General features: G+C 38.7%; 1 protein-coding gene across 1 annotated transcript in view; it reads right to left on the bottom strand.

Moving 5' to 3' along the window:
• SPAG16 (sperm associated antigen 16) overlaps positions 1-14193 on the bottom strand; it is a 320746-nt gene extending 306553 nt beyond the window's left edge. The window contains 4 exon segments of the mRNA XM_074145844.1: positions 2793-2920; positions 9036-9134; positions 9537-9583; positions 14131-14193. Of these exon segments, the coding sequence (XP_074001945.1) occupies positions 2793-2920; positions 9036-9134; positions 9537-9583; positions 14131-14173 (317 nt within the window). The 5' untranslated portion in view covers positions 14174-14193.
• Between the last annotated feature and the right edge of the window lie 1678 nt (positions 14194-15871).

Below are 15871 nucleotides of genomic sequence, written 5' to 3'. Positions count from 1 at the left end.
ATTCTACCTTTGTGCTCAAAGAAAATATAGTAGCTTTGTTACATGTGCTCTGTTATGCACAACCCAAGCAATCTTTTCAAGGCATACACAAAACAGACATGGCTTTTAACCTTGTTTCATCATGTAAGTTTATTCATAGTTTTAACCACATCAAAAAGAAAGGAATTTTCAATCCATGGTTCCATAATTAGTCTGCAGCTCTTCTTTTACTCACACGCTGAACCACTGCCGGGTCTCTAGGAACATTTAGTCAGAGATTACCAGTCCAATGAGTGTACTAATCACGGCAATAGCTCCGTGCATATGTGTGAACAGCAAATGATTCATCTGCTCATCAGACTGGCAACATGCTGCCAGAAGCAGCAAGCTCTTTGGGATTAGGAGGTATAGACTGTCAGATGCATGAATTTACAGTTGATCAGCCCTTGCACTTCACGCTCTAAAGCTGTCAATCCAATATTTTCAATAAGCAACAAAAGAACTATAAAGTCCTTTATATCAAAGGAATAGGAAATTTAATGGGTAAATAAAATATTCTAAAAATCATTTAAGTCCAATTTTAAGTTCCTCAAAGTATAATTGAAGCAAAAAAGTGTATGTACAAAATCACTACAAGTGTGATAAAATTATTCCTTACATCAAAGAAAAAGAGGGGGTTTGGCTTAAAATAAAACATGATCACATCATGACATTTTATACAGCTGGATAGAATAACAGAATGTTTTCTCAAACTCTGAAATAAACACAGATAATTTGGTCCAAATTAAGTGACCTTTAGATCTCAGACAGACAATTATTTCAAAGCAAGCCTTTTGATAAATTTTCTCTACGTTAATTAATTTTTCATTTTAAATTCCATTAGTACTTGATCACCACAGCATGAGAGTGAGAGCGCCGTCCCAATACATAATGAGGAACCTGAGTACACTAATCTGCTCTCACTGTCATTAATATTGTAAATTATCTATTTCAAACCAACATGAAACATTCTGAAATAAGGTATTAATGCAGAAAAAGTCTCAATATAGTAAGATTAGATCCTGACATGCTGAGCTCATTTGTAATGCTACTGGAATTAAAATTATTACTTAGGAAAAAAAAATATATGTACAGCTAAGGATTTACAAGATAAGGCCTGCTAAGACCTGCTCTAGCTCTGTTAAAAAGCAATCTGAATTTTACCACTGATATATAAATTTGAACTCTAAGTGCTTCAAAGAAAGGTGTAGTTTCATAAAAAGGTCACTATTTATATCTGTCTAGCATAATTATCTTTTTCCATAAAAACTGTTAAAACTTCTTCAAACTTAATACTATTCGTATCAGTTCTTTTGTTCAAAAAGAATACAGAACTATAGCCCTCCTTCTTTAAGGAACCATTTAAGTTACAGCTACGCTATCAAAAACCAGATCATTATTAATTCCAAAGGCAATGCCTGATTAGTGAGCTCTACACTAGTAAGACCACAGCCTTGCAAACGACTGCAACGATCCCCCATTAGAGAATATTTCTGAGAAAATTTAAAAGCTTCAAGGCTTTTGTAGGAAAAAATAAGATGTTTCTAACTTTTCAAATTTACTCATTTTCAGATTAAACAATTTCAAAAGACCTTATTAAAAAAATCTCTGAACGGCTCATGTTTAAAGACTGTCTACAAGGTAATTCAAAGAGAGGCGTTTCCACTTCTCAGAATCTTTCCAATGTAATTTGTAGGTTCAAAGCAAGCTTGTAACTGAAAGTATTTCAATAGACCTTCATGACAAGTGTCATGTTTTGCTCCAAAATAATTCAGCTATCCTCTCAAGCTTTGCAGCATTCCTGGCACATCGCTCTTAATCAACATTGAACAAAAGTATACATCCTGTGGGATTCCATGTATGAAGAGAGTGGCTGAAGAAGTGGAGCATTTAGACAAAGCTGCATGTTTAAACTTATGCACAAAGTATGGACAAAATCCCCACAACCTATAAAAGCCGTGAAAAAGAAGAGAGCAACAGCTCAAGAGTTTACTCTTCTGTTTACTATATGAATTAAATTTTAAAAAGAAAAAAAAAAAACAACAATCATTATTTTGACTGCTGTACCAAAAATCAACAAGTACCAAAAATTTTGATTAGTCTACTTAAAATACAAGGCAGCTATGAAGAACACCCAAACCCACCCAAACAATCAAGGTGCAAATACTATAGCATACTACAAAATATTCAGTTTTTACACATTCTAGAAAGCAAAAAAAAAAACAAAACCACATGATTTCTAAGCACTGCACTGCTAAAATGAAATGCTTATCATTTTTCATTGGACTGATTTGATCCATTGATAACTTCTTCAGTGTAGCTGGTTTCTAGTTTTCATTGGTAGTCAGTGGAGAGAGGAATATACTTGAAAAAACCTAATTGAGTTCATTTTGTCTTAAAGGAGATGGCTTAAACAACTCAGGTGAGCTGCATCCTGAAAATGAGCGTTTCTCTTCACTGGTCACAGAAGAGGCCTAATGTGATCACTCCAGGCTGGTAAACGTCTAGAGTTAGGTGAAATGCATACAGTGCTTCAAAGGTACCCATTTAGGAGCTCCCTGGAGTCAGCTTTCTTGAAAGTCTGTCCTTAAAACAATAGTCTGTGTCCTCATTCTCAACATGAACATATTTATTTGGTAAAACACCGTATACTTAAGAACAATTTGTAGTCGGAAGAGTTTTCTGGAAATATATCCTGAAATACTGGAAATATTTGAATCCTGAGCATCTACTCCCTAATTCTCAAAGTAAAACGGTCACTTAAAATATTTTACCATTCAGTTTGGAAGCAGTCAAGGGTTCTGGACATTCCCAGTCTGACCAGGAAATTGCAGAAGAAGTCATCCATCGCTTCAGGTATTTCAGACACTGATTTCTCAGAAGTCAGAACTGATTGCAAAGCCTGAAATTAAAATTTGATAACTGTTATTAAACCTGTAAGAGAAATGTAATTATGTTAGCTTCTATTTCTGAAGTCATCTGAAGTCACACATCTACTGGAGTACAGCTGAATGTTTCCCTTGTCTTTATTGATCACATCTGTAAGCACTGATCCTTCTAATGTCAAGGTCTGTGAAAGGTTACAGAGAAATAACTCAAAAATCACCTGATTGAAGCAAGTATTCTGAACCTGACATACTCTCATACAGACTTGAAACTATTTAAACTGATTGACTATCTTGTATCTCTGACCAGAGAGAAAATGTTAGTTCTCGTATTCCTGCACCCTTCAGCAACCTTCGGAACTACTGATAAGAAAAATCAGTACTTCCATCTAATGAAAAATGCTTAAGTCCAAGGTGATAGAAAAATGCCTTATGTTCTTTTTGTAATGATGCATGCAACGGAAAGGCTGAGAGAACTGCATCTCCATCATTACATCTCTTACAAAGTTTCACAAAGATCAATTCTACCTCTTCTCAACATCCATATGCAGACACTGAACGAAGCTGCCAGACAACATTGCTACAAGTGTTAGCACAATGCAGATGGTGCAACGCGGCTTCATATGCAGCTCCTCCAGTGCCATCAAGATAGACAGCTATTCAGATAAGATCAGCTCATGGGTCAAGCACAGTTGCCAAAAGCAGAATCAAAACAAAACAGAGCAATCGTACTACAGAGAGAAAAAAAAAAAAAAAAAATCCCTTTCACAGCTTTTTGTTGCAATGCAAATTTTTTTCCTTCACCCAATCCCATCCAGCCCACTCGAAGCGTAGCTTGATATTAAGCTCCCCCAGAGAGATTTCAAGATGCAGGGAGTATGAAAAAAGTAAAATATGACCCAGTCTGCAACTACCCACCCCTCCCCTGGCAAAATACATTTAAAGATAACCAGATGAGAGAGACTACTGCGACTTGGCAGACAAAGAGATGGCCTTAATTCATTCAGACTTCAAATGGATTACAGCGACTTGACATACCTAAATGTGAAGCTCTCAGCATCTGGGAACTCCACACAGGGCACAATGCTATGATGTACTTACTTAACAACACAGGCTACTAAGACAGATACTGCACTACACACGCCTGCCTCCTGGTGAAAGGATGACAGAAAAAATCTGGGCTTGACAACTATCACTTAGAGCGCCCTTGAAAGAAACTCAGATTCTATGATAACATGCGCTACATATTAAAAAAAAAAAATAAAAAATACCAGTGTAGTGAACTGATGAGAAGCAGAAACAGCTTCCACAGATGCCTACCTTCTTTTCATTTCAATACTACAGAAACTGAAAAAAATTCCAGTGAGATATTCATCAAGACACACTAAAGGCTGTGACTGCAAATTATTTCTTCTATCCATTTAAAAAAGAATCTGTAGGCCAGGGATTTTTGATAACTCCATCCATTTATGGCTTATTCATGTCCTTAGTGGGAGCTCTATTAACATGACTGCATACATTACCTGGAGACAAAGGCATTTCTCTTGATAAAATAAAAACACTGGGAAAATCTCATAGCCATTTTGTGTAATACAGAAAATGTTGTGTTCAATCCAAGCAACCTACCTAATATAAACAAAGAAATGTACATGTACCATCAAGGCCACATAACGCTGTATTATGAATAATACAGTATGCCAAATGCAATGTAATATTTAGCATATTTTCATCACTAGAGATACAGTGCATCAGACAGGTCTATTTTCTAATTGTGGTAATACAAGAACCAAAGAGAACACATCTGTAGACATGCAGCTGCATCCGTTTTCTTGCTTCTTTTCTTTCTTTATTCTAAGTGAGGAAAATGTCTAATATTGTTGCTTGTAGCTTCCCAAACACATCTATAAAGGCAGTCTTCGGAAGAAACGACACTGATTCCCTTAATAAATGGAAATATGATAGGAATTCATGTCATCCGTGCAGAAGAGAATTTATTAGCTAGATACTAGCACTGAGAGTCATTTCAGGAACTGACGCCTGAGCAGGGAACAATATAGGGAAAAATGAATGCAGTCTAACTGGCAAGGTATTGGAACAGCGCCTCAGGAAACCAGAATTAAATTCCTAGCTCTTCTGAAGACTTTATGAGTCTTTAGGCTGACCACTTTCTTTAACTTCATCTTAACCTTGGGTGACTACCCATAGAATGGCATAACAGTAATTTTTTGTATATAGTTACCTATTTAGAAATCAGGAAAATAGAGTCTACTAATTGATGTGGTACAGACACCCTATAGTAGCTATATAGACAACATCTTATCAAAGGATTCTGACCATTAAGTCAAAATAAACAAACTAAATACTTGCTTTGTTAAATATATCTTGGTTAAATTTTTTGAATTAAAATCTTCAAAACATTTTAAGTCTAAGGATTGCAAATATTGTCAGGAAAATAAGTTAATTGCTATGAGCATAGCTTTAAGGACTTCTTTCTTCATTGCACAGAAATTTTTGCGAAATTGTAGATTAACACCAAATAAATTAATAATTTCTCTGGAAAACAAAATGAGATGTTCTTGCAAAACTTATTAAACTAACAAAAAATAAAAAGGTAATTCAAAGATTTTTAACAGAGTCAAACAAATCAGATCTACATAAAATATAAGGTTAATAAAGGGCAATGTGCCTTCAGATTATCATTTGGGATATTAAGAAAATTAAGATCTTGAAATTGAAGTGTAATAGCTGTAACTACTAAAGAAAGTAATTCAGGCAGCTTTCTTTCTGTGTGGTTTTCCAGAAGTTCCATATCCTTTTCCTAGGATCCCTATCAGCTGAATATTTTATTTTAAATGCAAAATATTTTATTGTTTGTGTTTTAAAACACTTTATGTTACTTTACACTGTCTCAAAACAAGGACAACAGAAAAAAAAAAAATCACGTCCATGAAAGGACAAATGATGACTAGAATGGGAACAGCCGGCAGAATCACTGCTATCCAAAGCACGTGTTGCCCAGCACAGCTGTATTTTGAATCAGCTGCCATTTCACCACCAGACTATGGGAAATGATATTTAGAAATTAGAGCTCCATCCCCCTCATTTCCCTGTTGGGATCCAAACAAAAACATGAACTGTAACTGTTTAAGGAGTCTTATCCAGCTCCTTAAAGACCAATAGTTTCACTACATGCATGCAGAGGTCCAGAAGGAAAGCAAACATGTCTCAGTATCCCCTGAAGAAACATAGCCTTAATTCCTACGCACCATTTTTTTTTTATTTATTTTTTTTAAGGTGCATAGCACCATCTCTCATTTGCTTATGTTTGCTCTTCTTCATTTAGTAATTAGTGCTAATTACTTTGGAAGGAAGTTTGGAAATAAGTATTTTTCTTAGATTTTCCTGGTTATACTTGACCTTTTTAACAGAGCATAAAAGACACTGTAGTTACTCAGTTTAGAAACTGTGGATATTTATAGTATCTGCATTTGGCGAATCACTTAAATATTTTTGGACGCTCACTTTATCCGTGCCTTCTCTAAATAATTTCTTTTCTTTAACAAACAGATTTGTATTTTGTATTGAAACGCAATCTTTAATACGGGATTAGGTATACAAGTTACTATGACCAGCAAATATCCACAATTGCTTAAAACTCTTTATCACAGATTAGCTATTCCAGGATATGGCTGTTACCTAATTTAACCTATTTTAGCCAAGATTAGAAACTAAAAATTGAAAAAGTGTACCAATTATTTATCATGTGAAGACAGCCTTTTACTGTGCTTCTGACCTCAGAGTTTGGATACTGATTCAATATTAATTCACAGGAAACAATGCTTCTAACTTGGGTCACTCAAAGCATCCACTGCAGCACTTGGTTTTTCCAGTGAATTAGCATCAAACAATCTAGTCACTGAGCCTCACAAAATATTTGGTAAATCGTTAGGAAAGCTGTCAAGGAACTATCAAGTGTATTAAAACATTTTCTATTCATGTCTTTCTGTCTAAAGGCTGAAAATATTATTTCCATTTCAAAATGATGGGAAAATATGAAGCCTCCAAATAATGAGTCAGGAAGCAAGAAGGCAGATATCTATTAGCATAAGAACAAAATCCAAGAGAATCTGAGTTTAAGCACACATGTTCTTCTTTTGTTTTAAAGAAAGGTAACACTTTTTTCAGTTTGATTAAATGGGATAGATATTAGCATATTGTTTCCTACCACTCAAAGTTCAATCAACAAAGAGGTAAAAGGTTACTTAATTACAGCACTGTCAAAAGATCAATAGATTAAAAATACCCTTCCTTGTTAGAAGTGAAACAATTTGGATTCTTATTTGAATGTCAACTCACACAGTAAAACAAACATAGCTTCGGTTATCCCTAAAGAACATTCAGAATTTCCACTACTTGGTTAGCATCAAGTATGTTCAGTCTTAAAATCTTATGCCATCTTTCTCTTCATTTTCAGGTATATTCAGTTTCTAAACACATAAGACTCCAGTATTGTCAGTTTTCATTCAAAGTTTGATCTAAAATACAAAACTGATCTGTTGATATAAACTAGCGCAGAAGAAAAATGCACATTTTTCCTCCATTTTGATGTTAAGAATTATTCACATAATTATATCTTTTCATTCTTAATCATTTGCTTTTGCAAAACAAAGACTATGATGATAGCTTACTGATGAGGCTATAAGATAGTGGTGATATTAGAAACACAGCAGGGAAAACCACTTTTCCATTAGATTGTTATAAGCAAGTAAATTCAGGTAAATAGTATTTTGGAAAATGCGACATAACAATCCTATTGTGTAACTCTATTACATGGCTGTTTTGAAATCAAACTGTAAGAAGTGTCAAAAACTAATGGTGTGAAATGATTGACAATGTCATTAATATTTTGATTTAACATAGTGTAACAGCCCATTCTTGATTTTCAATACATCTGTCCTGGTTTGGGCCAGACCGGCCACTGAAATGAACAGCAAATGGTCTCCCCCACCTCTCTCTCCGAAGATAGAAGGGAGTGAGAGAATGAGACTTACGAGTTTAGAATAAACTAAACTACTTTAAAGAAATATTAATAATAAAATAAAAAGAACGTAATGAAATATATACAATATATAGAAAATCAGTATCGAGCTCCCAGGATGACCATCACGTCACCGGCAGACACTGGGAAAGCCCCAGACTGGACTCAGTGGCAGGTGGGAACTGGATCTGGATTCAGGAACACACGGATTGGGATCAAAGGCAGATGAACAGACAGAGTCCTCCTCAGACGCCCACCACTAAAGAAAGAGAGGTGGACCCTTTGATCCCTCAGCTTTTATACTGAGCATGATGCAGATGAGATGGAATACCCTCTTGGTCAGTTTTGGGTCACCTCTCTTGTCCCCTCCTCCCTGCAGGTGCCACTCCTCTACGCTTTTCCGCTTCCAACCCTCCAGTGGGGCATATAACAAAGTTAGCTGACCTTGGTTGTTACAGCAATAAGTATAAGCAAGAGCCTCTCTGCATACCATTCCTTGGCATAATTATGAATAATCAGGTCCTACCTATCTCTCTGAGAGAGAACAGTGTCTCCACAGTATGCTGTTAATTTCAGAGAGTTTGGTTAGTTAGAAGAGCCTTAGCTGAAAAGTAAAATTACTGAACAAAAAATTGGTTCTCTTTTACCTCAAACCACGACAATATCAATAATATTTTTTAGCAGAGTACAAGCTTCTGGGGGTCTTAAGCATACACAGTTTCTTTCCTGTGTCAGGGATCACACTCTCATTCAATCTACTCAGATAAAGAAACACACCCTAAAATACTCATGTGTTTTCATAACATTAATATGTTTTAAATGATCTATCTATATATTTGTTACATGTATTTGCAATATCAGGTTGTTTATGGAACATAAACCGAACAAAAGTTAAAGGAAGATGAAACGCAGGAAACACAAGTTGCCTTTTCCGTTGTGGCATATGTTTACCCCTAGAAAGTTCTAAAAAAAAATGAGAGAATCTTTTCCACACAAATATTTCATAATTAAAGTAAATTATGATATGCAAATTTTAAGCCACTAATGCCAACTGAACTACAGACAAAGTCTTAGAATGTTTAGGAAGTTCTTACTAAAATTTGGGCACCTTCAGCCTGCTCTTGAATAGTCTGCAAAGCCTTTGTCAGATCCTCATCATCTTCCTGAAGACTAAATTCATCATCTGCTGGAACCTAAATGAAATGATTTACAGCTAGGTATCAACATATTTTATACATCTTTCCACTCCCAATAAAACTACTGAAAATAATCTTGTTCTTGTTAAAATAATATTTCGCCATTATTAAATAGAATTTATATTACTGAAATATTTATTATAAACTGAAATATCTAAATAGAAATACCTGCGTCTTCAAGAAAGTATTTAACATTAAAATAAAAGTGAAACATAACAAATCAACTGACACTAAATCTTCTCTTGAAAAATAAAGATATGCCTGACATCATCACACTTTACAAAAAGAGATTCGTGTCATTTCTCCTAGGATGTTTTTGTGGCTGAGGAAGTAAAATAAAAGAATGAAACATGAATACTCTATCACATATATCAGAAGATTATCAATTTAGTAAATTACCTCTTCATACTGATAATCATCCTTAGAGTCGTCTGTTATGGTAAATTCTGCAGATTTTGTTAAGTCTGAAACAGTTGATGAATGTGATGAGTACCAACTTAAACAAAAAAATATCACAAAACAACCACCAATAAATCTGTTATCGCCACCTTCGCCCTTCTTTGTGACAAAAGACTCTACACTTTCAAGGCTTCTTTCACCCTTCAGGTGAACGTGCCCAGCTCCAGTGAAAATTACGTACACAGATTCAAAGTTTTCATAGCAGGCTTAAACACCATTAAAATTTGCCTCGTCAGATCTGTCAAAGTTAGAAGTCAAACCCTGTTCTGAATTAAACAGTAGCTAAATTCTGCTCTTACCCACACAACCATCAGTTTTCATAGGGGTCTTACTGTACTGAGGCTTCTATAGACTTTATGCTTCTAAGCATAACTAACCATGCTCTCAGAAAATGTTGGGTTTTTTTTTTTAATCAAATTCAGATGTACAAGTTCAAACACAAGCATCTGAGATCAAACACGAAGTACTAGAAGACCATTTACTGAAGCTGATACAAGTGCCTTAATAATTGCAGGACACCAACAATAAAAAGATAAGGAACTTTCAAAAAGTAAAAATTCATTTGGTAATTATCTACAGTTCCTCCAAATGCTTCAGAGGCAAACTTTTCATTAAAAATAACTACAAATAGTGTAAAACGAAACCCAAATAAACATTTTTCATCCACTAGCCTCACAGCCCACAAAAGTATAACAAAAATGTTTTTAACAAGATGCTCTGTTGACAGTCTCCCTAGGAAATCAGTTAGCCTACAAATGACCCATGTAAATAAACCAGAAATTAGCTTCTGAAGAAAAGCTGGCAATTCAGTACTTCACACACATCAAATTTAAGTGGTAACTTCAATATATAAAAAGAAAAAAAAAAACAAACATACGTGACTTTCCAGCTTTGCATCAAGTTTCCCAAGCCTGAATTATTCTCTTTAAAAACAGACCTTTTGCTACAGTTCTCACAGTACAATATATACATGTAAAAGTACCATCTGCATTCAAGACCCCAGCATCACAGCATTAACAAAACTAAAAGTTAAATTGTAACCCTCTGGAAGGCTAACAGCTGAAGACTATGTCCCAACAAAGGACTCTCATCTGTTTTAGAGATGTGAGGTTTGAGAAAAAAGTCGGAGAGATGTTGCTTTCTATTGTAAACCAAAAAACCAAACAGGAAAAGACACTGAGTGAATAAAGCCATCATTTTCAGTAATCAAGTCAAAGCACATCTGCGTACCTCCAACTGTCCAATTAAACTACATGCTTACTATAAAAATTGTATATATAAATAGGTAGCCGGCATAAATGCTTCTTAAGTACCTCCTATCTAGGCTTAGTACATGAAAGCAAATGCCTGTAATACATGTGCCCCCAATTTACTGTATCACAGACTGCAGATGTGGAACACAGGACTTCAATTCAAGACACCATCTCTTTGCATCTCAAATTTGGCTTTCTGCAAAAGCTTCACTTTCTAACTTGATTGATTCTGGAATGCTTAATTCTAAAACCTGAACGACACAGAAACTCAGCTCAAAAAAATGTTTGCTATGCTTTCTTTCATAAAGGGGAAAAAAAAGGAAGGAGCCTCCAGACAACTAGATTTCATAGAATCGGTTAGAGTTGGAAGGGACCTCAAAGATCATCTGGTTCCAACCCCCCTGCCATGGGCAGGGACACCTCCCACTAGAGCAGGTTGCTCAAAGCCCCATCCAGCCTGGCCTTGAACACCTCCAGGGATGGGGCATCCACAACTTCCCTGGGCAACCTGTTCCAGTGCTTCACCACCCTCACAGGAAAGAATTTCCTCCTAATATCTAATCTAAATCTCCCCTCTCCCAATTTAAAACCATTACCCCTTGTCCTGTCACTACACTTCCTGACAAAGAGTCCCTCTCCGGCTCTCCTGTAGGCTCCCTTCAGATATTGGAAGGCTGCTATGAGGTCTCCCCGGAGCCTTCTCTTCTCCAGGCTGAACAACCCCAGCTCTCTCAGCCTGTCTTCTTAGGGGAGGTGCTCCATCCCTCTGATCATCTTCGTGGCCCTAATTAAATTAGGGCCTTCGTGGCCCTAATTTAACAGCCTAAAGCTGTTCTCAATTACACCAGAAGATTCAGAAATCTGGATTAACTATTCTGACTTTAGCAGGAGTGCAAAGAAAGTCTGTGGTTCAACGAAAGCACCTTTTCTCAGCATGGTACTCCAGGACCATACGTGGGTCCTCAAGGTAAGCAAAGAGAAGACAGATGAAAATAGCTCATGTTGAGACAGGACTTTCAAGAGCTGACCCAACAGACTTGAGATAACAATCAGGGACTCGGGCATCAGTTGGACCCTTCCAATTGTCTGCCTGCTCCCCAGTACAACACGAACGTTTTGGTCCTTGCATCAGGGTCTGACCACATCCTAATGGAACAACTCCTAATTCCTGGACTTAGTTCCTTCAACTCCGAGAAACAAAAGTTCACCTGAACTGCTCATGACGTAAGAACAGGGAACAACAGCAAGGCAGGACTGCAAAGCAGGAGGAACAGGTTTCCTTTATTGTTTGAAAAAGCAAGAAGGATGCTTGCAGCAGGCAAGTCAAGATAAAAGATACAGTAATACTGACTGACTAGTTAGGGTAATGTTCTAAAAAGACTCTTTTTTAAATTGGATTAAGATATCCTAGCACTAGCTAGCTGACTACACATTCTCTCTTTAAATGATGAGACTTCAAAAAGCGTGGTCATGTTTGTATAGCCTGAATACTTGGGTACAACATTTTTTGTATGAAGCAAGGGACAATTTCCGTATATATGTATTAATTCCATGTACGAACTAAATATCTGCATACTTCTCTGCAACCTCAAAGTCTCTTCATTACTTTATAGCACAATATTTGTAAACTTCAAATTAATTTAAATAAAATACTGTACCCAGCAATTTTTCACACCATATTTAGTGATTTGATCAGAGGCTACTTTTTCTAAAGCTATCTTTTGTGTGGCTACAAATGACCCTTCACCCCCCATCTTGACTGTTTCTTTCTGCATTTATCAAATCTTTCAATGCCGACAGAAGCATCACTGCAGTATATCCTTGATGAGTAAAACACTTTCAAACACTGGTTTTTTACTGAATTTTCTCCTGACCAGACCATCCTTGTAATCCATTATGGTCTAAACTAATGTGTCATTGCAAACAGTGTGCACAGACTAAAATATTACTTTTTCCTCTTTTTTCCAAAAATCATAGCAAGGAGCACAACAAAACTGAGGAATTATTTTTTAAAAGTATTGTATTTTCCCAACAAACACTGTCAAGTATTTTTTTTAAACACGTGTCCTAATGCAGTGCTTTTTTAAGCACACTACATACTGTGAAAGCAGCTGTGCAGTTTCAAGGAGATAGAAACTGAGGCACAAGCTTGCGAAGGACAACCTTCCACTTTTTTAAAAAAGATACTTTTATATTGGCTTACATCTTAATTCTAGCAAGGCAGGAAAAATTACGGTACTGGTAGGGCCTAACACTTAAGCTCTGATTATTTAGCCTCTAAAACAAAGCTCACAAGATCTTCTTGATTCGGCAGCTCACAGCTACGAAACAGAATGGGTACAGCTAGTCTGACCTAATGACAAAACTAGAACTTGAGTCATCTAACAAAAAATTATACACTTAAGAGCCATAAATTCCTAACATAACTTGCCACAACTCACTTGAGGAAAGAATTCAAACTGATTTTTTTTCCTCTAAAAGCCATAACAAATAAAATTATGTCTAGGTTATTGTATCCTAATCTTTTATAACTTGGTCATACGCACCACTAAACAAAACCATGACTGTCTAGCCAGTTACTGAGCGTGGCAGGCATTGGGGAATTAAAGGAGCACTTTTTACAACAGCACATTGGGACTGTGAGTCTTAATGACAAGTCTTGTCACTCCTCTGTTGATATTTTGCATTAACCGATCAGCAACTAAAGCAAAAAAAAGGCGACAGGGGACTTTTAAGTTATGAATTTTAACACTTGCTTCGACTGCTTGGAGCCGAGGGGAGAGGGGGGACAGGAAGACATAATTATCACAGATTTCCTAAGGGTTGCTCAGGGACTCTGCCTCTTCACCAGCAATGAAAAACCCATCACGCTCAAGCCTGCAAGACCCCACCATCTCTTCAGAACACACACACACACACACACACGCATATTGGCCCTTTTTAGCCTCCGGCGGCAATAACCCACAAAAACCAGCAACAAGGCGGCGAGGGCGGGGGGTTCTGGCTTTCCCCCCTGCCTTGCTGTGTCAAGTAACGCGGCAACCCGCGGGTCTCCTGTCGGGACGGTCCTGCCCCGGCTCCCAGCCAGCAGCCGGCGCCACAGGCAGGGCCTTCCCGCCTCAAGCTGCCGCCGAGGCAGGCCCCGGGGTTCCCGGAGAGCTGGGCCCGCCCGCGCCGCTCGCCCCCCGAGGCGGGGGAACCGGCGGGACCCTGAGGGTGCCCCGCAGCCGCCAGCCTCAGACGAGGAGGAGGAGGAGAACGCTCCGGAGGAGGAAGGATACTCTGCAGGCAGAAGGACGCCTCAGAGCCCGCCGCCTCCGCCATGGCCGTTGCCTCCCCGCCGCCGCGTCAGGCCGTTGCCGGGGGCGACGTCTCGCGAGAGGAGGCGCCCGCGCCCGTCCCGTGGCGAGGAGCCGCTGAGGGGCAGGGGCAGGGGCGGTGGCAGGAACAACGATCCCAGTGGCCATTTAATGAAAATTAGCCTAATTTAGAGTTACTCACGTTTCACTTTCTTGCCCCTAAAGGTCCTGTCTTTAAGTCGAGGCGAAGTCTCTCAGGCGTTTTGCCAGCGCGGGAGCGGTCCCGGCGCCGGCCGTGAGGGGATGTGCTGAGGAGATCTCTAGGGGTTTCCAGGGTGGTCGCTGGCGAAGGCGGGAGCGGCCTCGGCCTCCCCTCAGGGTCCTTCCCGCGGGCTTCTGCGGCGTTCCTGACTAGGAAAGGCTATATTTTCTTAAACGGAAGGAAAAACAACAGAAGGGAGCAGGAAATGGCTCCAGTCTCATAAGAAGGGACAAACTTCTTCTCATGAGAAAGCATTTTTGTAGCTGAAACAGGTGCTTGCTGTTTCACCTGAGCTCAGAGCTGTGCAACTGATAGCTTAAACTTAAGTTCATAGAATGGTTCGGGTTGGAAGGGACCTTAAAGATCATCTGGTTGCACTCCCCCTGCCATGGGCAGGGACACCTCCACTAGAGCAGGTTGCTCAAAGCCCCATCCAGCCTGGCCTTGAACACCTTCAGGGATGGGGCATTCACAACTTCTCTGGGCAACCTGTTCCAGTGCCTCACCACCCTCACAGTAAAGAATTTCTTCCTAAAAGCTAATCTAAACCTACCCTCTTCCAGTTTAAAACCGTTACCATTCATCCTATCACTACACTCCCTCATAAAGAGTCCCTTCCCATCTCTCCCGTAGGCACCCTTTAAGTACTGGAAGGCCGCCATAAGGTCTCTCCAGAGCCTTCTCTTCTCCAGGCTGAACAACCCCAACTCTCTCAGCCTTTCCTCATAGGAGAGGTGCTCCAGCCCTCTCATCATCTACATGGCCCTCCTCTGGACTCTCTCCAACAGGTCCATGTCCTGCTTATGTTAGGGGCCCCAGAGCTGGACACAGTACTCCAGGTGGGGTCTCATGAGAGTAGAGGGGCGGAATCATCTCCCTCGGCCTGCTGGCCATGCTTCTTTTGATGCAGCCCAGCCAGTATGTTCTAGTTTAATTAAGAGCAGGAATTTCCTAGGCAAAAGCTTGGGAAAGAAGCGTTCCATATCCTACACGTTTGTGGAGAGTACGTTATGGTTCTTAGGAGTTTGAGATACGGTTGCAGGAGTCAACAGAAAATTTTCACTTCCCTTTTTTCTTTTAAAATTAAGCTTAGAGGTTCCAGACCTAAATTTCCATTGAGTTAATGGGCTTTGCATGCAGTAGGAACTCAGAATCAGGACTTAAATTCATGTAAAGTAACTGAAAATAAATGCTCAAAGTCTCTTTAAAAAAAAAGAGAAGTATTAGTAGCTGGTCTGAAGAGAGGATGTCCTGGGTTGAGAGACACAGGACTAACTTTTCTTCTAATGCTGGGGAAAATTACACTTTTAGAAGACTCTAGTGTCTGAATTTGTGAAAATATTTACTTTATAGCCAGCCAGGCTCTGTGGGATTCAAGGTTAGTGTTTTCGAGCCTTGCCAGGTGCAGGGACAAGGAGGAGCAAGGCCTGGGCATTTGACCCAGGCTGGCCAACAGGAGTA

This window comes from Numenius arquata, chromosome 3, assembly GCF_964106895.1.
Source record: "Numenius arquata chromosome 3, bNumArq3.hap1.1, whole genome shotgun sequence".
NCBI lineage: Eukaryota > Metazoa > Chordata > Aves > Charadriiformes > Scolopacidae > Numenius > Numenius arquata.
The sequence above is the reverse complement of the archived record's forward strand: the minus strand, read 5'-3'. Positions and strand labels throughout refer to the sequence as shown.